The following is a 23507-nucleotide window of genomic DNA, read 5'->3' as shown; positions in this document are numbered from 1 at the left end:
ACTAGTATGATTATGCTTACTACTAATATTGAGATGGAGTATAAACGTGAGAGAGGGCGGTATCATGGGGTTCATGAGATTCCTTTGATAATACTTCCATGGTGAACAACTGGTACACTAAGGATGATCTTGATATGCCCATTTTTGCGTCTAGGATGATGCCCACCGATATTACAGCGATTATTAGAGATCTGGATGAGTATTTTATTAAGGCTTCTATTGCTTGTAAAGAGATTTGAGGGTTGTTGGACACTAGCAAGGCCCATTTCGAGACCACCATTGGTGAGCCCACAAGTAATACTTTGTTCCCCTATAAAATGTTAGTTCTGGTGCAAGAAACAATTTTGTAGGCACATAATGTTCTAAGATTGTTTTCTCTGTCCACCACTTTTTTGCTATTTAAAATTTATGTCTAGCATTTTGACCTTTGATTCTATATGGGTACATTGGCTTTTATTAATTGAGGACTTATGGAATCTTCTTATTAATTTAGAATTTGTTTGCAAAATTTAAAATGTTCTTTTGTTAAGAGATCTATAAGTTTATGGTCGGTGTGGAGAGTCAAGATGTTTACAGCAAGATCAAGGTCAATAAGTCAATGAACAACATTCATTTCTAATTCTCTGTTTTTGGAAAAATATTATCAGTTTTATGATGCAGTTGCAATATTGTATGTAAAGTGTTAGTTGGACACAAAGTATTATCTTATATAGAACTCTTTGTTGCTGGACAATCTTGCTTTGATAAGGATGATTGTATTGCTCTTAGATTTATCAACAATAGTAGTGATAATCTTAGAGTGAGTAATTCAGTTAATCTTTGATTGTGAGTGGATCTAAGCTAAAATGATTAATGCAAAGTACATTCAAATTAAACTAAATTGTTCAAAGAAAGCTAATATAGTGATGTCAATAGGTAAAATGATTAAATATTTAGTAAGAAAATTATATGCACTCAAGAATGACAATATTTTTAAGTGCAATACTAAAAAAGAGGGTGTAAAATTATAGAAAAGGACTTGCCAAAAGACAGGGTAGACTTACCTAGATGACATACACTTAAAAGTGCAGTTGCATATTTATTAGGACTACAACACATTAATAGGAGGATGGTCTTGGAGATAAAACTCACGCCAATCACTGAAATCTTCTTGAAAGTTTTCAAAATTGTCATGTCAAATCAAATTTTCAGTCAATTGAATGATTGTACGTTAAATAAAATATTAAGTTGTACAATTTACACAATTTGTCGTCTATATATGCTCCATTCTATAAATAAACTTAATTATATGCTATTAATTTTAAATCCTTCTTTGAATTACACAATTTCTACAATTTTACCTTTTTAATAATAAAAACTTAATTCTATGCTATCAAATATAAATATTTTTTTAAATTATACAATATCTTCAATTTACCCTTTTAATAATACCTATCCCCTTGCACCTCCTTCTAGTACAAGTGCTAGTAATAACATTGGAGTCTGAAAGTGCATGATATTACTGTGTGTTTTAATCTGACTTGGCAAAAGACACAATATTATATTGATCCTAAGTGAAGCAAATAATTATACAATTTTGACTGATATTCAAACCTCCAAGGAAACATAAAGCTGAAGAGTGTGTTCATCTCAATTACTCTTACAATATTTGGAAATCGACCATCAAAATCCTTGGACAAACTCTTTTCGTTTGGGTATAACTGATTTTCAATATTTAAGATTGGCAGGTCTTGTGTTGGTATAGGGAGATGGGGGCCTTCACAAAGTCGGTTGCAGAATTGAATCTCCCGTGCAACTTAGCAGTAATTGACTCCATTGAAAGCCTCACCCTCTGGAATTTCCATAGCTCCTTCACTGTAGTAAGTTTCCCGTCTGCGAAAAATGTGCTTGTAATTACCTCATATCTACTTGTACCATCCTTATTCATATTTACAGAAATTCATAGATGACAATAAAACTACTTCCTCAGAAATAAAGACATGACCAGAAAACCACTTTTGGATACAAAGATTTGGTTTTCATTCTTCTACAAGTAGATCGAATAATTATAATGCAGATTTCCATTGCTTCGATTATAACCACACAATGCCAGTGGTTTCCCCTACCAATCCCATTTTCAATTTCACAGCGTTATGCCGAGAGGTTCGGTTGAAAATGGCGCTACAGATTCTTTACATGTCACACAAATTCACTGTAAATTATTGTACAAACCACCAATTCTCGCAAACCCTTTCAGAGGGTAAGCAAATCTACTCCTACACCAATCAGAAGGAATTTAAGCAACCCCAGCGCAAATTTTTACAAGATACGCTTATACGCATGTATGATCAATGTGGAGGTTTAGATAATGCACGCGAAGTGTTTGATCAAATGACCGAACGAGATGCCTTGTCATGGAATGCGATCATTGCAGCTTACAGAAGAAATGGGTGTCCTATCGATGCATTGGCACTGTTTAACCAAATGCAAGCAACTGGTGTCCAGCCTGATCAATTTACTTTTTCAAGTATACTCCCAGCATGCGCCAAATTAAGAGATTTGGAACAGGGTGCCTACATCCATCAAAGCATAATGGAAAGGGGATTTTCTAAGGATGATGTAATTGCGAATGCGTTAGTAGATATGTATGCAAAATGTGGGAGTATAAACAAGGCACGTGAACTATTTGACAAAATGACGCAGAAGAATGTGGTTTCGTGGACAGCTATGGTTGCAGGATATGCACAAAATGGGGTTCTTGAGGAGGCTTTGAGGCTTTTTCAAGAAATGCCTCAGAGAAATGTGGTGTCGTGGAATGCAATGATTGCAGGATTTGTACAAAATGGGTTTGTTGAAAAGGCTTTCGTTATTTTTCAGCAAATGCGATTGGCACGTATAAAACCAGTCTCCACAACCTTTGCCAGCATCCTCTCAACTTGTGGCAAAATGGGAGCTTTGGAGCCAGGAAAAGTCATTCATCAGAGCATAATAGAAAGTGGACTTTTATCAGATGCTGCAGTTTCAAGTGCCCTGGTAGACATGTATGCTAAATGTGGAAGCATACAAACTGCTCGACATCTGTTTGACAGAATTCTTCGAAGAGATCTGGTCTCATGGACTGCAATGATTGCAGGATATACACAAAATGGGTTTGCTGAAAAATCCTTGGAAACGTTTAAGCAATTGCAATTGGCAGGTGTAAAGCCAGATTCCACAACATTTGCAAGCATCCTCCCAGCATGTGCCAAAATGGGAGCGTTGGAGCAGGGCATGAACATCCACCAAAGCATAATTGAGAACGGATTTTTGTCGGATAATATAGTTGCAAGTGCCCTGGTAGACATGTACGGGAAATGTGGAAGCATACACAAGGCACGAGAATTGTTTGATAAAATGCATATGAAAACCGTGGTCTTATGGACTGCAATTATTGCAGGATATGCACAAAATGGGTTTGTCGAGAAAGCCTTGGAAACTTTTAAGCAAATGCAACTGCAACGAGTAAAGCCAGACTCCACAACCTTTATTAGCATTCTCCCAGCCTGTGCCAAACTGGGAGCTTTGGAACAGGGTATAAACATCCATCAAAACATAATTGAAAGTGGATACGTATCAGATGTCGTAGTTGCAAATGCACTGGTAGACATGTATGCAAAATGTGGAAGCGTGCACAAGGCGCGTGAACTGTTTAACAGAATGCCTCAGAAAAATGTGGTCTCTTACACTACAATGATTGCAGGATATGCACAAAACGGCTCTTGTGATGATGCTCTCAAATTATTTGAAACAATGAAACACTTTGGAACACACCCTAATCATGTAAGCTTTGCTTGTGTTTTATTAGCATGCAGCCATGCAGGATTGGTGAACAAGGGTTGTGAATATTTCAAGGCCATGATTAACTCTTACTGCATTACCCCTACAATTGATCATTATGCATGCCTAGTTGACCTTCTTGGCCGTGCTGGCTATCTTGAGGAGACTCTAAATTTTATCATCAAAATGCCAATTAAACCTGTTGTGGTTCTGTGGACGTGTTTTCTTGGTGCCTGTAAATCACACAGGAATATAGGCTTAGCAATATTTACAGCAAATGTTTTGATAGAGTTGGATTCTAGAAATACTGCTACTTATGTTCTTCTCGCAAACATCTATGCAGAAATGGGCAGGTGGGATGAGGTTCAAATGGTAAGGAGTTTGATGAAAGACAGAGGAATCAAAAAGCTACCTGGGTGTAGTTGGATTGAAGGCAACAAAATGGTACATGCTTTTTGTGCAGGAGACAGATCACATCCACAGGCACAAGAGATCCATGCGAAGTTGGATGAATTGTCTCGGGATATGAAGGCAGCAGGTTATCTTCCAGGTTCAAGACATGCACTCAACGATGTAGAGGAAGAAGAAAAAGAAGTATTCCTCTGCCACCATAGTGAGAAGCTGGCAATTGCATTTGGACTGTTGAACACTCCCCCTGGAACAACTATTAGAGTTTTCAAGAATCTTCGAGTGTGTGTTGAATGTCACAATGCAACCAAATTTATTTCCAAGATTGTTGCAAGGGAAATTATTGTGAGGGACGCAAACAGGTTCCATCATTTCAATCAAGGTCAATGTTCTTGCGGAGATTATTGGTGATGCTAAGTAAAGCAATTTGTAAATACTGGGGTTTTTGTATGCAGAGTGCACAACTGACTATATATAAACCGATGGGGCATTTGTCAGAGCTCTGTTTTTTGATAAGTAATCCTCACATCGATCTAGCTCAACCTGGAACAGGTGGCTCGAGGAGGAGGTGGATAATGGGAAAAATTCGAGGAGATGAATGCTTAAAGGAAATAAAGAGAAGCTTGGTCGACAAACAAACAAAAATGTGAGAAGAGCTCTTACAATCAATCTGATGTGAGGAGAGGATGGTGAGAGCGACTGTAGATTTTTGCTCTGAACTTTTGCTATGGTCCAAGTGTCTGGATCAATTGTATTCTATTGCGCCTATATTTCAGATATGACATTAGTAGTTGGATTACGCCTGCCTGCACGCCTACAACTCAATCATTCTTTTCTAAATTATTTGATTTCAATTTGTTTGTTATTCATTTTGAAATAAATTATGGCATTTAATAAAATTACATTGTCAGTATGAAAGAATGTTATTGTACATAGTTTCTGGGACGAAGTGTTCATCTCTTTACCTTTCATATGATAGAAAGTCAAAGAATCGAATGTCATGAATTATGAAGTTTGATCTGAAATGTAGAGGGAATAAACTAACATTAGGTCTGTTTGGTTGCAGGCATAGGAATTGAGAATAGGAATGCATATTAGAAATAGGAATGGCTATTCCAATAATAGCTGTTTTTTGGAATGGACATAAGCTCATTTTAGGGGCAAAATGAGAATATGTATTCCTATCTTATTCCAGTTGACACATCAAACAGAAAATAGAAAACATATTCCTAATTTCTTATTCCTATTCTATATTGATTTTAGAATTTAGGTATAGTACAACCTAAACTGTAGACATCATGTCAATAATAAAGGAATGCCACCTAAAATATCTAGTTAATAACATTATCATGTTTGTATCATAATGAAGAGAACAATTGCTTTTAATGTGCAATCACAATTATATTGTGTTATAATCACATATATGGTACTAAATATTTGGTTTAATGAGGTTTTTATGTAAGCAACCAGTCAAGGATTTGAGGTGATATTGAAAGGGTTAAAGAGGCTATGGCTCTTTTTCATTAGTCTAATTAGGCTAGAGATAACAAAACAACACAAATAATTAATAGTTAGAGCTAATTGAGTAATGAAAGCAAAATATTTATAGTTATCATGGTTTAGAGATAACAAAACAACACAAATAATTAATAGTTAGATCTAATTGAGTAATGAAAGCAAAATATTTATAGTTATCATGGTTTGAATCACATAATTTAGAAGTGTAAGAACCATAGCATCTTATGACAAATGTGACAAAAAACTATCATAAGAAAGGACATTGGAATGATATGTCACAAATTGAATGTTTATCTATAAACTCCAAATCAATTTTAGTAAAGTACATGCAAGGAAGCAAATCCTAATGAAAATCACATTCCTAATGAAAATCACATTCCTAGTGAAAATCACATTTCAGGTAAATTGACTACAATTTGTAGTGGTTAAGCTTCTAGAAATTTTGTTGTAAAGAAAAACTTTGAATTTTTATTGTAAATAATTTTTATATAATATGTTGTTTGATTGGTATTGTCTAGTACTATTACAAGTATCAAAATATTTTTTTAAAAAGGTAAAAAGTTTGAAGGAAGAAAACATATTTTTTCATTTCATGCATTTGACTTTGATAAACTTAAATTTATTTTTTAATAAACAAGATTGTCAAGTTTTAAGATTATCATTATTAAATATTAAACAAATTTAATTTAAAAAGAAAAAAAGAAAAAATTTATTTTTAAAAATCCCTGACATTTTTATGGTAGTTGACATTATTTTTGTGACAATGACTAGCAATCTTACACCTTGGGTTCCAAGGAAAAAATTCTTTAAAAAATATAAATGGTTCTTTCATGTGTTTAATAAGAGGCCACATTTTAATTGAAATAATTTTATTGCATTTCAATTCATGATGTTGGTAAATTGTCCCATCAAATTTGTTAGTGTACTTGAATTGGGTATTGGATAAATCCTAAATTAAAACATAAGCATACCAAGCAGGACACAAAAAAACAACTAAGTGTCCCCTTGGTAACCTTTACGTTTTAGTTTAGCTTATAAACAGTGCCCTTAAATTGTACCTAGTATTTCATTATCTTATAACATGTTACCATATTCCATTTTTTCCATCGACTTTATCTTTAGTGCACTTATCACTTTATCATTCTCCACCTTTAGTGGACATGTTGCACACATTTGATTCCATTTTGGAGGATGATCCACTTCTAGTGGACATGTGACTCCACCTTAGGTGGGTGGTAAGTTCTTTCTTGGTAATCATATAATGAGACAACGACACTCGTCATTGTCTCATTCACTTCTATGTTTGTACCATGGTGTACTTAACCCAAGGGCCTCCTATGCACTCTCAACTATTATATTGATTATATTGCATTCTTGGTTCATAATACAATTTATTTTTTTCATATTCATTCTCTACTACTATTGTGCTTTCCATTTAGCTCCTAGATCTTAGGTTTCTTTCTCTACAACCAAATCTTACATAGTATCAAATCCCATAAAGTGTCATTGGTTTTGCTAGTTTAAGAGAATTTTGGTGCAATTTAGGGTTGGTATTTTTGTGTAAGAGGAAATCTTGAAGCGTGTAAGGCCAAATCTAAGGTCATCATTCAAGTTGAAAGGTTGTAATCAAACAAAATTGTCTATCGTTTCACTCAAATTGGACATCGGATGCAAAATCCACAAGCATTTGAAGGTGCATGCATTTTGTAGATTTGAGAGGTAGTAAAGAGTTTCAAGCACTTTGGCCAAAAATTAACCCCACCATGGACGATCAAAAGGGTCACATCAATCATATGGCTAAGTGAATGAAATTAGAGGATACACACTTGATAGTGAACTTCCAAGCTTGACTCCTAAGAACTTTGACACAATCCAAGACAATGTCAATAAGCTAAATGAGATAACAACACAACTTAGTAAAGTACTTGGCTATAGGGGTTGCACACTCTATCAACTAGTAGAGTTCATGGTTCATTCATTAGTTGTGTGGGTGGCGTTCACTTCCCAAAATTGATTTGTTAAGTTGTGTAGATGGTCTTCACAAATATTGTTAGTGCAGTGTTTCATTAATGTATGTGGGTTGATGACTGCAGGAAAATGTCAATGGGTAGATGTATGTGATTTCCAGATAGTACTTTGATTGTGTTCTAAGACATTTTTGTCTTAAAAATACATTTATTTTTATATGAAGTTTTGATCCCCTATTGTCCTGATTCTTATATGCATTGCCTACTCAAGTTAACCTTTGTTTTTGTCCTTTTCTATGATTTTTTTCTTTTCAGATTTATTCTTCAATCTAAAACCTTTCATGCATATTTTCAATGGTTGTGTTAGTTGGAATGGATGATGGATGTGGAAAGCCAAGTGGTAGCCCCTCAGTTATGGCATGGTCTTGAGAATGAAATTGAAAGTGCAAAGTGAACAAAAAGCTCAATGGTTCCAATCACAACAATTACCTTAGAACATGTAACAAACGTAACTTAAGCCCAACCCAACTAGGTAAAAGAGGGTATCCCTCAAGCACTAACTTAATGCATCAAGGAGGTGTATCCACAAACAATCCATTCTAAAGAGAGGATCCTATAACAATTGTCTTCCCTAGGAGATAGATTCTCCTACATCAATAAGGAAGCCTTTATTAGCCACATGTGTCCACAACTCCATTTGCTTCCCTAAATCAACGCTGATATTGGTAGTTGTAGAAAACGGGGAGGAGTCCCTAACTTCATAAAAGATGCAATTTACTTTCCAACTAGGGTATTTAAATTTTTTGGTAGCTACAATAATATTCTAAGAATCACCTTTAATGATCAAGTTTGCTACCTTATGGGCAACAACCCCTCAAGAAGAGCCCTTGCTTCAACAATGTTATTTGTATCCTTTGGCATCCGAATAGCTAGAGTTGCCAATATGAAACTACTGGAGTTTCTAAGGAGCATGCCACATCCCCAGATGGCTGAGTAGCCTATGGAGGCACCATCAAAGTTTAATTTGATGCAGTTAAGAGGTGGGGGTTTCCATCCAATCTTCTTTCTATTTATTTTCTTTGTCTTGTTTATAGAAGATTGGCGTTGAAAGGTAGTTGAGTGTGGTCCCATTCAACCTAAATGTTGGAGTCTATGGAAGTGAAATATGAATCTATACTTCTATTCTTAAGACAATATGCATTTATTATTTCAGAGTAACCACATCTATAGAGCAAATCTCACTACAAAACTTTCTCCTGTCTCTCTCCCACCAAATGTTCCAAAATAAAATTGGAGCTACTACCCAAATTACATCAAAAAAATTATTCATGATAAAGACTTGTCCATGAATCACATACCTCATGAAGCTCACCACCAAGAAAGTGATAGACTAGTGAAGTTTACCTTTAAGCCAATCCCAACAGGTTGTGGCTAAAGACAATGAAGCAAAATGTGTTTAATTGTTTCAAGTTGAGCTCCACACAATATACAATTGAAGTTAGCAGTTGTACCAAGGCTTACAAGCATATCACTTGTAAGCATTCTTCTTCTTAAGCTAGCCACATGAATGAACCCACTTATGTGGTAATATTGGATGGTGTCTAGGATTTTATTGTACTTTTGTAGATGTGACATGAAGTGGTAACACTGCCTATTGCTCAAGACTTTCAACATAACTACAAGAACGTTGGTCATCCTTACAAGAAGTTTTACTTCTAAAATGTAATAAGACAAACTATCTTCTCTTCCTTTCAAAACATAAATTAAAGATAATGACAACATATATTTTATAATTTCATTATAGATATTTTAATTTATATTTGATAAATTATCCAACCCTTTTTAATTATAAACTTATATTGAACAGTTCAATATATAAATATTAATCTATAACCTTCATTAAAAAATTGTTTTCAAATTATTTGGTTCGTTTTACAAAGCCTATACAGAAGTAAAATGAATAACAAAGAGTGTGATCACACGAAAAATTACAACACAATCAAATCTAAAAACAAATTCTACAAAGATGAACAATTTATTAAAACGTTTTCCTAAAAATGGAAACTAGATTTCGAAATTGATTGGCTTCTGTTTTCGTTGCTGCTTACAACCAAGTTGTGATATCTCATTCTCTGCTAAAAATCTTGACATTTTAGAAAAGGAGGATTTCACTTCCTTGTATGAAGTTTCTCCACCTTCACAGATCTCACCAGTTTAAAAACCATGACAGTACTCCATTGTCACTGCCATATAAACAGATTGAATAACAGTGCGGATTTCCATGTCCTGAATTGAAGTGATCCAATGTCGATGCCACCGACAGCCAATCTCAATCTCAACATTATAGAATTATGTAGAAAGGGTTGTTTAAAGGAGGCGCTACACATTCTACTTAGCACGTACAACCCCGCTGTAAACACTTCTACATATCTTCAACTATTACAGACCTGCATTTTCAAGAAATCCATTTCAGGAGGTAAGCGAATCCACTCTTACATCAATGAAAGGGTATTGGAGTTACCCTCGCAGAAATTATTACAAGATACGCTTATACGCATGTATTGCCAGTGCGGAAATTTAGGGTATGCTCGCGAAATGTTTGACCAGATGACTGAACGAGATGTTCTATCATGGAATGCAATCATTGCAGCATATCGAAGACATGGGTGTCCTCACGAGGCATTGGTACTGTTTAACCAAATGCAAGCAACAGGTGTTCAACCAGATCAGTTCACCTTTTCTAGCATACTCCAAGCCTGTGCCAAAATAAGAGATTTGAAACACGGTATCTGCATCCATCAAAGCATTGTAGAAGGGGGTTTTTTATCAGATTATGTAGTTGCAAATGCCCTGGTAGATATGTATGTAAAATGTGGAAGCATAGAGAAGGCACGTGAACTGTTTGACAAAATGCCTCGTACAGACGTGTTCTCATGGACTTCAATGATTGCAGGATATGCGCAGAGTGGTGTTCTTGATGAGGCTCTAAGGCTTTTCGAAGAAATGCCTCAGAGAAATGTCGTCACATGGAATGCATTGATTGCAGGATATGTACAAAATGGGTTTGTTGAAAAAGCCTTGGAAACTTTCAAGCAAATGAAATTGATGCATGTTGAGCCAGACACCACAACCTTTGTTAGTATCCTCCCCGCTTGTGCCAAACTAGGAGCTTTGAAGCAGGGCATGGACATCCACCAAAACATGATTGAAAGTGGATTGCCGTTAGATGTTGCAGTTGCAAGTGCCCTGGTAGACATGTACGCAAAATGTGGAAGCATACACAAGGCACGTGAGCTGTTTGACAAAATGCCGCAAAGAGATGTTGTCGCATGGACGTCAATGATTGCTGGATATGCTCAAAATGGCTATTGCGAGGATGCTCTTCAACTCTTTGAACTGATGAAGCACTCTGGAACACACCCTAACTATGTAACTTTCACTTGTGTTTTATTGGCATGTAGCCACGCAGGTTTGGTGGATGAAGGCTGTAAACACTTCAATGACATGATTGATTCTTATTATATCATGCCTACAAATGATCATTATGTGTGCATGGTTGATCTTTTTGGCCGTGCTGGATATGTTGAGGAAACTTTCAACTTCATAATCAAAATGCCAGTTAAACCCGTGGCAGTAGTATGGACGTGCTTGCTCGGTGCCTGCAGATCACATAAAAATATAGAGTTAGGAGTATTTACAGGATCGCTTCTTTTTGAAATGAATCCCAACAATGCTGCACCTTATGTTCTTCTGGGAAACATCTATGCAGAAGTAGGCGATTGGGGTGAGGTTCAGATGATAAGGAGATTGATGAAAGATAGAGGAATTAAAAAAACCCCTGGGTGTAGTTGGATTCAAGGCCCTAAAATGGTACATGCTTTTTGCGTAGGAGATAGATTGCACCCACAGACACAGGAGATCCTTGGAAAGTTGGAGGAGTTGTCGTGGGAGATCAAAGCAGCAGGATATTCCCCAGATTCAAGAACAGTACTTAATGACTTGGAAGAGGAGGAAAAGGAATTACTTCTCTGCCACCATAGCGAGAAGATGGCAATTGCTTTTGGACTGTTAACAACAACCCCGGGTGCAACTATTCGAGTTGTAAAGAACCTTAGAATATGTGATGACTGCCACACTGCAACCAAGTTTATCTCCAAGGTTGTTGCAAGAGAAATTGTTGTGAGAGATGCCAACAGGTTTCATCATTTCAAAAATGGACAGTGTTCTTGTAGAGATTATTGGTGATAGTCGGTTATTGGTTAAGCTAAGTAAAAGCAGTCTGAGAACATCAGCCCGAACTAAAACAAAGTATACATTGAATAGAAAGGTTTCGGAGAAAATTTTCTAGAAGATTTTGTATGAAGAGAATTACGACTGTAATTAGAGACAATATATTCTACACAGATTCCTTCAAAAGTTTTCTAGGTGAAAATCTTGTGTTTTTCTAATTGTAAAAAGTCAGTTCTGAAGTGGCTAAGAAGGGACAAGATTTTTTTTCCAGTTTATAGAAACTGGTTTTCTCATTATTTTTGAGAACCTAGTCCTTGCTATTGACTTCATAAAATCAGACGAATGGTAAGCAATTTGCATTACTGCCTGTATATGCTGACGAGGTATTTGTTAAAGTTCTGTTGCATAATACAACGATGGTGTCAGGACATTGAAAAGCTGGCGATCATGGAGAGTGGGACCAAAATAAAACGAGACATTCTAGAAGGAAATTGAAAAGATGCTTGGCCTGGCCATCAGGAAATGTGAGAGGGTTTACAGTCAATCCAATATTTGGAAAGGATTGGGAGAATATCTTTTCATTGTTCTTAACTCTACAAAACCCTGATATTTTGTATGTTCATGTCCATTTGGAATTTTTCTCATTTATAATTATAGATTTTTGATGTTTACCTCAAATCCTTTGGCTTATTACAATGTCTGTAAATTCGCTATCTTTGTACCAACTACATGCTCTAGTTGTACTAAGAGGGTATTGGTTTTTTTGAGGGCGTGGCAGTGTAAATGGAAGGCTTGAGAACATATTTTTCGGATATACATGGTTTGAACTTCATTTATATTTTCCAATTAAGCTAGTCCGCTAATAGTAATTTTGTTTTTTAATTGAATGAAGCTGTCAAAAGATGACAAGGAAAAGCAATAAAAAACCACCTGCAGCAGGAATACCGAGGATGTTGGAAAATAGGAGTAACAGAAACAGACCAAGACTGCTGTTCCACTTGCTGAAAGGCTCAAGATATGCCTTCCAGTCGTGATTTCCGAGGAACAAGGGGGTTTTGTGGCTGGTAAAAAGATTCTTGATGGGATTGTAGTGGCTTCTGAAGTTATTCATTCTATGACTACTGCAAAAGAGAGATCTATGTTCATTAAGTTGGATATGGCTAAGGCTTATGACAGAGTCAAATGGAGTTTTTCCTCAAAAGATTCTTAGCCTTTGGTTTCTGCCAAGAGTGGGTGAGTTGGATTATGAGTTGTGTTACTTCAACTTCATTTTCTGTTCTTATGAATGGTGTTCATTCAGAACCATTTGATGCCTCTAGAAGACTTCACCAAGGGGACCCTAATTCTCCCTACCATTTTATTATTTTGGCTGAGGGTTTGGGTCGTTTTCTTAAGCTTCATGTTCTCCAGGGTTTGATTCATGGGTGGCAATGAGGTGATGAGTTGCCTCCACTTTCTCATCTTTAGTTCGTGGATGATGCTTCTTTTATGGGACAGGCTTGTCTTCAGGAAGTTACTTCTTTTAGGTATGCCTTGGATGTTTATCTTGCAGCTTCAGGTCAGAAAGTTAATGAGAACAAATCCTCCATTTTTTTCTTCAACACCCCTCAAGCTATTCAGAGGCGTATTGTCACTATTTTGAGGTTTCAAATAGGGTCTTTTCCCTTTGTTTATTTGGGTGTTCCTCTTACAGTTGGTAGACATCCTAGATCCTCTTGGCAAATTTTGCTTGACAAACTGCGTAAAAAAGTTAACCATTGGACTCGTTGATGGATATCAAGTGCTGCTTGTCTGACTTTGTTAAAGTCGGTTATCCAAGCCCTTCTTGTTTACAAGTGTTTTGTTCAAGCTACTCCTATGTATTTTCTTCGGGAATTTGATGGTCTCTCCCATCTATTTCTTTGGACTGGGAATCTTTCAACTTCTAAATGGAGTCTTTGGGTTTGGAACACACTGAAGTTTGGAGCTTAGTTGGTTAAAGATGGTCTCTTTTGGATTAATCATTCGTGATCTCAAGCTTTGTTTTGGCTCATCCCTTGGGATGGGCACCCTTCTATCCTTTCCACTCATCTTCATCTTCAAGCCCTTTATTAGACATTCACTGTTGCTGGTTGGGACACAGTTGATCATTATAAGACAAGGTGTGTTGGATGTTTGGCTCTTTCCTTTCATTGGAAATACCGTTTTGAATGGCCTCCAAGAGGTTCTATGGAGGATAGGCATGAGTTGGTTTAGTTTTGCAATCTCAAGAGTGTACTACTTTGGGTGGGAATGATGTTCTCACCTGAGATAGCAATGATTTGTTTGGGAATTTTTTTTGTGTTTGTTGGATATGTTGACCTTCTTTGTCAAACTTTGGGGGATATTCATGTACCTTGGTGGAAACAAGTCTAGAACAAGTTTTCTTGGCCCGAATGCAATTTTTTCATGTGGTTGGTGGTCCATAGTCAGTGCCTTACGTGGGATAATTTATGGCAACATGGCTTCCAGGGACTATTGATGTGTGTTATGTGTCGAACTAGTGAAGAAAACGTCTCTCACATCTTTTTCCAATGCTCCTTCACTAGACATATTTGGCATTTGTGGTGGAATGGTGGAACCAATCTTGTTGTCATGTTTTCTTGTTCGTTGAGTTCTTTGCATGATGGGGTAAGGCTCCTATTATGACTTCTTTTCTTCAAGTTGCCTGGAGTCTTGGTCCCTCCTTTATTATTTGGCATATCTGGTCGAAGAGGAACTGTCGTATTTTTTGGGATGAGTTTTTGGAGGTTTCTCACTTATGGTGGAAAATTCTCCATTCTTTGGGGAAATTGTTTCTACAAAATGTGATACAAACAAGGCTATCAATCCTAGGGATGCTATTTTCTATAGCAGCCTGACTATCCCACTCTCTCAAGGAAAACTTCTACGAAAGAAATGTAGACACCCATTGCAAAAGATAAATAGGGTGGGGAAGTGGAGTGTACCTTTGTAGGGTGTTTTTAAAATCAACATGGACAGGTCTTCCAAGAGAAATTTAGGTCCTACTGGCATTGGTGGGGTTGGCAGAGATAGTAAGGGAGATGTTCAGTTTGTGTTTTAAATTTATAAAGGTCATCACACTAACAACCTGATGGAGGCAATTGCTATCTTGTATGTTGTGAATCGTGCTTGTGATCTTGGTTGGACTAGGCTTATCGATGAATCTGACTCACAAGTGCTGAAACACTTGTTGAATCAAGAATCAACAACATATTGAGGTTGTCAGTTGGAATTGAGCTTTGATTGTTTACTAGATTCATAATTTGTGTGCTTCTTTGGAGTCTGTTACTTTCACTCATATTCCCAGGGAGTGGAATAGTGTTCCAGATTGTCTGGCAAAGTGGGCTTCTGATTATATGCATAATTGGAGCATTGTTGATAAGACTCGTCTTCCTTTGGGTGTGTCCCATCAATTAGATCATTTGGTGGATCTTGATAGGGCTATTTGGTGCCCTTGCTCTATATTTTCTTTTGGTTTGAATACATTTTCACCCCTTTATTGAAAAAAGAAAAAAAGGTTGTTGCTCCACAATCTATTTCCAATTTGATATAGTCTTTCACATGTTGGGAAGAAATTGCCACAAATGGCCACAGTTGAAACTAGAATTACATTTGTCTTACATACATTTGAATGTTCCAACCCATCAAATTGATAGAGCTCCCCATGATTAAAAGCTATCAAATTGCATAAATCATAGAGAGTTTGTAAAAGAAAAGAAAGCGTAGTTAGCAAATGTGATGCCAAACTCCACAACCTATCTGGAAGGCTCTAAAAGGTAAAGCACAAATAAAAAAAGAAAACCGTGACCCTTATTGCAATGGTTGTGCGTAAAAATATATGAGCAAAATTTGATGGTTAAAAGCAAGATATATTTGAAATGATGAGATATAAGAGTTGACTTGGTGCGGGGTCTCAGTGATCTGGAGTGGCCAGTCGTGGGGATAATGGAGGTGTTGGAGGTTTGCTTCATCCCCTACATCAGAGACAAGGGGGAGAAGCAGGTGGTGTTGAGGAGTTGATCCGGGGCCTTCTAGGGGGTCAAGCATTGTAAAGTGTGGTCCTGAAATTGCACCATCTCTCTAAGATAGAGCGCCATACACCTTTGATCTGTGTACGCAAAGAAAGCCGCAAGGGAACTACACTTTTGAATAAACAATAGAATCTCTATCTAATCTCATAGTAGGACGGGTAGCGAAAGATGAAATGGGTCTCAGTCTCAACCTCAGCCAAGGAGCACAAGCGACAAATCCGGTCCGCTCTGTCCATATGATGATCAATCTAGATCCATAACCGGTGGGAGAAGACTCTGAAAGATCCAAGGGAGATGTGTAAGGCATGACACCAATGCCGCGATAAGTAGCTAGGCCTTGTAATAATTCCATCAGTGATAACCAAGAAATTCTTAGTGTAAAAGGCCATCTTAGGACATAACCCCCCAATCGGGTTACTCCAGGTCGCGGTGATATATTATCTGTAAATGTTTATCCTGACATGCACATTCAACTCCTGTTGTGATGGGAGGAGATGAGTGGGAGCATCCACTGAAAACTACAAGGTAGGGAGGTGGTCAATATCAATTGCTATTGAGCTCAACAAGGTTGCTTGAGCATATCAATATCAACCTCTAAGGTAGGGATCTAAGGCAACAACGACAACAAAGGAGCAATAGGCCAAGTAAGCATATCTATGATGACCATCTGAGAAATCTACAAAGCCACAAAGCCAGTGAAGAAACCAAACCAGATAAAAAATGGCACCGAGTCTGAAAGGATGAGCCCTGAATTCTGTCATAATAATGTCGTGGGGGGTGAATCTATGGCATCTGATAATGCGTTGGAGAAGTAGAGTCTAAACACAATCAATAGAGGCCCAATCTGAGTCAAGAAGAGATGATCCACATACCACTGAACCATAAAGCATTGTTGGTTTGACCAAGGAGTCCAGAAGGGACAACTTGGACATTGTGTCTTGGAAGGGGTGTCAGAAGCATTGTCTCTCGAGCATAGCAAGGGAGCACATCCCCTTGTTAACTTTGGGTTGGATGATCGACCTCATACTGAAGCAATGTCCCAAGAACTTGACACCAAGGTATGTGTAAGAAGAGGCGATCTCAATCTCCTATCCCTGAAAGTAAAAGTGCAAATCAGAACTCTTCAGTCAATTGAATACCATAACCCGAGTCTTACTCAAGTTCACAGTCAGCTGCCACAAGTCACAGAAGGAACCCAAACTGTCTAGGAGCCTCTAAAGACTCTCGGGAGAGGATGCTAAAAGGACCAAATTGTCAACATAAGGAGAATGGAAATCAAAACCTGGTGTAAATAACAACCATCACCTGGGAGCAAAGACTCTTTGAGAAAGGTCTCAAGCTCATCAATATAAATGCCAAATAGTGTGGGGAAAAGAGGGCAACCCCGTTTCACCCCAATGGTACTCTAGATAGGAGCTGAGAAACCCTTAGGAATCTTGAACCTACCCACAACATTCTCGCATAACCTCATAATAACTATTAATCTTTGAAATCCCAATGTCTTTGAGCCTCTAGAAAAGGGTCACCCGTGGGAGAGTGTCAAAAGCCTTACAAAAGTCTAGGAAACAATAGTAAACTTTTGCAGAGCAGTGTCGAGCCTCCTCAATAATAGCCCATAATGTCATGATGTGGCCATGGCCTGGTAACCTGCTGAAAACCCAGCCTGGCCTCTAGCTTTGCAAACCCTCCTATCAAGCTCTATGGTAAGAATAGTGTTAAGTGTTGTGACATAGAGCTTGGCAAAGGTGTGTCCAATCATAATAGTCCTATAGTTGCCAGGGTTAGAAGTTAGTCCAAACTTCTGGATCGGATAGATCACATGCCTCAACCAGGAGTTTGGGAAGCTAGTGTAGACCATTCTATTGAAGAGTGTGGGAAGAAAGGAGTATAGTATCAAGGCACCATGCTTGAGGAGCTCAGCTTGAAAACCCTCCTTGTTGGCCACCCTACAACATCTCATGTATCTAACGACCTCAAGAATGCTAGATGGGGTAAAAAGGTGGTGGCAATGGGGAGGTGGGGTGAGGTGAAGGCGGGGTTGGCTAGGGATGTCGTACAAAGTGGAGGCATGAGTGGTGAGGGACATGCAATCGAGGGAGGAGAGCGGGGGGAGGGTGGAGCGATGGGGGAGTAAAGTGCACCAAAAGAACTTGGGATCTTGAGAAAGTGTGGCACACAAAGAGCAGCACTGGAAATTAATGAAAGACCATTTCTTGGAGTGAAGGAAAGGACGATAAGCAAGAAGGCTAGTGAAAGTAGTGGAGCAAGTCTTAAAGGTCGAGCACAAGTGGTGATGAGAAGACTTATAGTAATCATCAAACCATTGGTTCATAGGGCATGTACTACAACATTTGGAACGACGAAAAGGACGATGGCAGATGGAAAGGATAAGAGATTCCCATATGATAGTTGTTAGCAAGTCAAACGTAGAAGAAGCTTGGTTGATCTTGGAGAAGCTACCAAGGGGAAGGAGTTGCCTGAGATGGAAGGTGAATAGGGCAGGGTTTCTCTCGAGGAAGTGAAAGTGGGCAGGGGTGCGGGTTGGAACAAGATGAGGGTGGGGAACGGGGCAAGGTCGGGGGGAGGGGGCAAGGGTGTGGGGAGAAGCCGAGCGAAAGTTTGAGGAGAGTGTGGTTGGCCAAGGGAAGGTAGGAGATGGAGAAGTAGAACTGAAGGAATAAAGGAGGTTGAAGCAAGAGTGTAGTGCTTCAAAACTCGCACCACCAAAGTGAGCCCAACAACTAAAGATCTTAGAACCCAGGAAGTAAGAGAGGTCTTTCAAAATCACGATGTTGATAGACCCACACATTTAGAGGAGGCGGTGCCCATAATTGGATAAAAGTCCACAATTGTCTTTAGAGGTCTGTTGGAGCCCAAAATTGGTAGGATCCATCCAAGAAGTGCAAGACCAGTCTAAACCATGATCATATAAATGTGTCTGCAAGTCTTTGGCCTGGGCATTAAAGTCCCCTAAAATGATGATGTCACCCATAGTCGTAAACATGGAGGTGCACTCTTGTAAGTCCAGAAAGAGTCTCTATCCTCAACGCTATGAATAACATAATGAGAAGAGGTGGGCAGGAAGTAGCAAGTGGTGATGAAGAAATCTCTCTAACGATGTCTAGTATGATTGGCATAGCTAATGTGAATCCACAGGAATTTGGAATGGACATCAGTATGGACAACCAAGGTAGCCTCAAAAAGATCGTCCCTAATCAGATAAGCCACACCTCCAGAATCTCAAACCCCACCTAAATTATGAACCTCCTGTCTGCATACAGATAGCCACTGATAGCCTACAAACCTCAGAAGGGGGTGGGTCAAACTCTTATGAGTCTCAATGATGGTAAGGATATCTGCTAAACTGACTGCATCCTGAAATAGGCCGAGTAAGGACCATAGTGAGCCATTGTCATTCCAACAATTTACAAGAATAGAGCAAGAGGGACCCACCCTTGTCAGACTATTGGCAGGCATGTCATTTGGTCTTTTTGGCCTATCTCGACACTTAACCACTAGGACAAGAATCACAGATAAGTGCCCTGAGATTTCGAATAACCACCCACTTCTTACTACTCCTAGCCTCAACATCTAGGCCCCTCGAGTGTTTTTAGTGAGATCTTCATCCAAGAAAGTTTTAGTAGGAAGAGAGAATAACATCTTCTTTACTCTAAGATCTTGCAGTCTATCTGAGAGGGAGTGAAACTAGATAAAGAGGGTGTTGTTCGATCCTAGCCAACATCTGTCTAATGAAATATCAAAGATACCAAGCTGGTTTGTAAGGAAAGAATGCCCAACAACAAGTGGGTCAGAAGTATGGGGGAGATCACAGACCTGCAATTTTATTTCCTAAGCTTGCCTCACCCGCTCCTCGTTTATCTTCCCTTGGACCAACTTCTCAACACCTGAGATAGGTGTTGCAGTAGTATTGTTTCACAAGGCTACCCAAGCTTTTACCTTGTGTTTAGTTTCAGAAATGAGTGATGAATTCCTATCAACAATTTCAGTCTCTCTCCTTAATAGTTGTGAGGTTTGCAGTTGTAGTGTTGAAGGTTACCAAGAAGTTATCAATAATAGTTGTATTAGAGGCTGTCAACTACTTAAGTTCTAGAATTGATGTTGAGAGAGACTAGACCATGTCTTTGAGTTGTAGGTCAGATTCAACCTTAGATTGTAGCATAAATACCCGATCTAGTAATTTGTGAGAGATGTTAGATATAGAGAAAATTGTATCTTTTAGTGTTGCATTATTTTTCTCTAGTTTTTATAACCGATCAACAATTTGTTGCAATGTGATTGGATTAGTCATCCTGTCAAACAGTTGACGTATAAATCCCTAGTTGCCCATACCCCTAATTTCTCACCTTGCCTTGCCTTGCCTGATGTATGACCAGATCCTTGTGCTTGAGGAACCATGGTATCATAGGGTAGGACATTCTAATAGAATAAATTGAAAACACAAGTCAGAAATTTTGTCAAATAGTTCTTGTGCAATCCTATGTCGTGACCTGAGGTACACTATGCCTACATTCACTGTGTCCTTGTTGTGTCATGTGTGTTCAGCTACGTTCTATGTTGTCTTGGATCAAAATGCCCACATCATGTTCCTTTGTGCAAGTAGCTAAGCTCTTTCTTTTCCTATGTCTGCGACTCCAGATAGAAAGAGAACTTGTGGCTACATGAAGTTAGTCTCACATGCACATGAAGAAAGCAAAAACCCATAGTGGAAGCCACTAGGGCACCAATAGTGGACCAGGGCTCCCTGTGCAATTGCCTCTATGAGAAGGTGGTGAATCTTGTATGGAAAGAATTCACAATGAGTAGATTTATAAGTAGCATAATTAGATTAGAAATTCTCCTAGTCTTCTTTGGCCCTTGGTCAAAAATGTTTTGGTTCACCAAGCACCTAGAGGACCCAGTACTTGAACACCCTAATTTCACGCTTATCAAGGTTTTATGTGGAAATTTCAAATCACTCCCATTTTTTTTATAGTGGTTTACTTGGTCAATCTGCTACTTATAACTAAGGTTTCAAGTCCACGTCATCAATTATGACGCCACATCAACATACTTTTTGCCAAGTTGTCCAAAACAACCCAAATAAAAAGTGAGACCTATGGTTGTGCATAAAGGGTACCGATACTTGCATAAATGATGTGGCATCATATCATTGATTACTTTTTACAACTAAGAGTAAATTTCATTCAATTTTGGGTAGTCATAATTGTACTAATAACTTTGAAGCCACAAGTATTGGTACAATGTTGTCAAAAAAATTGGGCATTAAGTCAATAAGTGTAGGTATCAAGTTAACAACTCCTATCACAACTATTGGAACACAATCAAGTGTTGGGTCCTCTCCCCTATCATTCTTTGAAAGATAGATCTCTAGAATGGTTTTTTATTTTTTGCTTGGATATTTAATTACTTCATTTCAACAAGTGGATGATGTTTCTTTTTCACATTTTTAAAATTATATTTTTCTACAAGTTACTTCAACTGATTTAGTGAATCATAAACAAGTGTTAAAGGGAAAATATTTGATTTCACTTGTAGCTATACACTTGTATCTACACATTGCTTATCCTATTTGTGGTGATGATGTTCAAACCACTTTGATTAATAATTTACAAACAAGAAATTATAGCTAAGCTTTTTGTTAATTGATTCACCTCTTTCACACACTTGTATGCAACACTTCATAATTATCAACGTAAAGTGAGTCAATTTGAACCTCTTTTATTATCGATCTCTATTGCTTGTAATGAGGATGTTCCCTTTTAGAACTTTTGAAAATAAGTTAGGAACTTGAAAATAAATAATAATTCTTCCAATCATGTTAAAGTTTAAATTTCAAGTGGTAGTTGTAACTCTCACTTTAGCTCCCTCTGGATCTAGATTCAAATCTTGCAACTTTACAACACTTTCTAAATCTTTGCATATTATCAATCTTGAATTGATTAATAATAGCATGTTGATGCTTGGTCCTATTCATCCTATAGATATCTCTAAGCCTTTGACACCTCCATTCGATAAAAAAACCCTTTGTTAATTCCATTGTCAACTTGGTGATGATACTGGGAAGTGTCTTCAACTCAAACATAGAATCTAAGACCTCATTGATTCCAATGCAATAGTGGTGGATAGTGTGAATGATAAAGGAAATAAATTTATGGCGACTTCCAATCAAAATTTGCAGAACTTAACCAATGTCTTGCCTTCCAATTCTACCAATGTTGTTAAGCATAATGATTCAAGTTGAATTAAATTTTGAAGCTTAACAATGTCGAGCACTTGATTGAGAAAACTAAACCAAAGTGTGAATTTTGTAGTACCTTGGATTCAAGAGATGTCATTAATGCACCCAAAGAGCCACTATAAATTATGTTAAAGATTAAAGAAAAGCTTTCTCAAGGAGTGCTCATAGGTCCAATATGTGTGGTGGATATTATTATCCTACACACAAGAATTACATAAAGATACTGTTGTCACTTAGGTTTGCACCCTTGTCAAAGGCCTATGCGCGAGGACAACCTAGTGAAACATGGAAACAACCTCCAAGTTGTGGGACTTGAACTGCGAGGTTGAGTCTCCGGAGAAGGCCGGCTTCCTCTTACTGTCAGGGCGCACCTATCTATTCTCAGAAGGAAAAGGGAGAAAGAGAGCACTAAAGCAAATCTACCTAGTCTAATCTAAGGCAGTGATGCACCAAAACAGAGTGTTCAGACTCATTTCTGCCCATATATGCACTACAGAACTAGGGTAACATCCAAAGTCATACATTCATTCAGACTTATATCGATCAACAACCACATACAGATCAGGAGACCAACTAAATAACACTAGGAATAGAAGATTTCACTTGTATATTATTCAATAGGCCAAAGATAGATACAATATGCAGACCATTGATCTCAACAATACATCAATGAGAGGCAAAACGATACACATACACGTTGATGGCTGAAAGAGATGATACAAGATGCTTATCTAGCTCAGAGACAAAGGGATTTTTTACACTGCAAGTCTGCAAGCAGCAACAGAGAAAATCAGGGAGAGTCGACCCCTAAGAACAGATCACCAAATTGCCTTTATAGATTAGGCATAACTGAAGATTTCTGCATTACATTCACTTCTCACCTACTGGCATTAACTTTCCATCCTGAGAATCCAATCAAAGATCTTATTGAACATGGCCTACATACCAAGAAATCTGATATCCCTCTGAGAAAGAGCCTGGAGAAGACAGGAACGGTGCCACAACATTCCCTAACATGGTAGATGGATCGATCGGATGGATGGAGTGTCTTCCTACGCTTGGCATTCATTCCGAGTTGGTGGCAATTAATCCCACCATCGGATTTGTGGCAAAACCCTGATTTCTCATCATTCATGATTCGTGCATCCATCGAATCGATCAATCAACAGGCTCGACGAGCCAACTGGGCCATGTAGGCCAATCACACCTTCGATCTCGCCACCTTTACCATCTAACCGCAACCGCGCGCTAACCGCTACGTCGACTGCGATGATCGCA

General features: G+C 38.1%; 1 protein-coding gene across 1 annotated transcript; it reads left to right on the top strand.

The window, feature by feature from the left end:
- Positions 1 to 1622: 1622 nt before the first annotated feature.
- Positions 1623 to 12596, top strand: LOC149541497 (pentatricopeptide repeat-containing protein At2g22070-like). Its single transcript, XM_089796741.1, has 2 exons — positions 1623 to 3765; positions 10293 to 12596. Exons 1-2 carry the CDS (start codon positions 2086 to 2088, stop codon positions 11931 to 11933), a joined length of 3321 nt encoding a protein of 1106 aa, XP_089652867.1. The 5' UTR covers positions 1623 to 2085; the 3' UTR covers positions 11934 to 12596.
- The last annotated feature ends 10911 nt before the right edge of the window (positions 12597 to 23507 follow it).

The sequence above is a fragment of the Cupressus sempervirens genome, chromosome 8 (assembly GCF_028749045.1).
Source record: "Cupressus sempervirens isolate cs-2001-9-10 chromosome 8, ASM2874904v1, whole genome shotgun sequence".
Classification (NCBI taxonomy): Eukaryota; Viridiplantae; Streptophyta; class Pinopsida; order Cupressales; family Cupressaceae; genus Cupressus; species Cupressus sempervirens.
The sequence above is the reverse complement of the archived record's forward strand: the minus strand, read 5'-3'. Positions and strand labels throughout refer to the sequence as shown.

Coding starts and splice junctions, on each gene's coding strand:
- LOC149541497 (XM_089796741.1), top strand. CDS start 2,086: ATGCCAGTGGTTTCCCCTACCAATCCCATTTTCAATTTCACAGCGTTA. Junction 3,766..10,292: donor ATGCTCTCAAATTATTTGAA/ACAATGAAACAC, acceptor GAAATGTTTGAC/CAGATGACTGAACGAGATGT.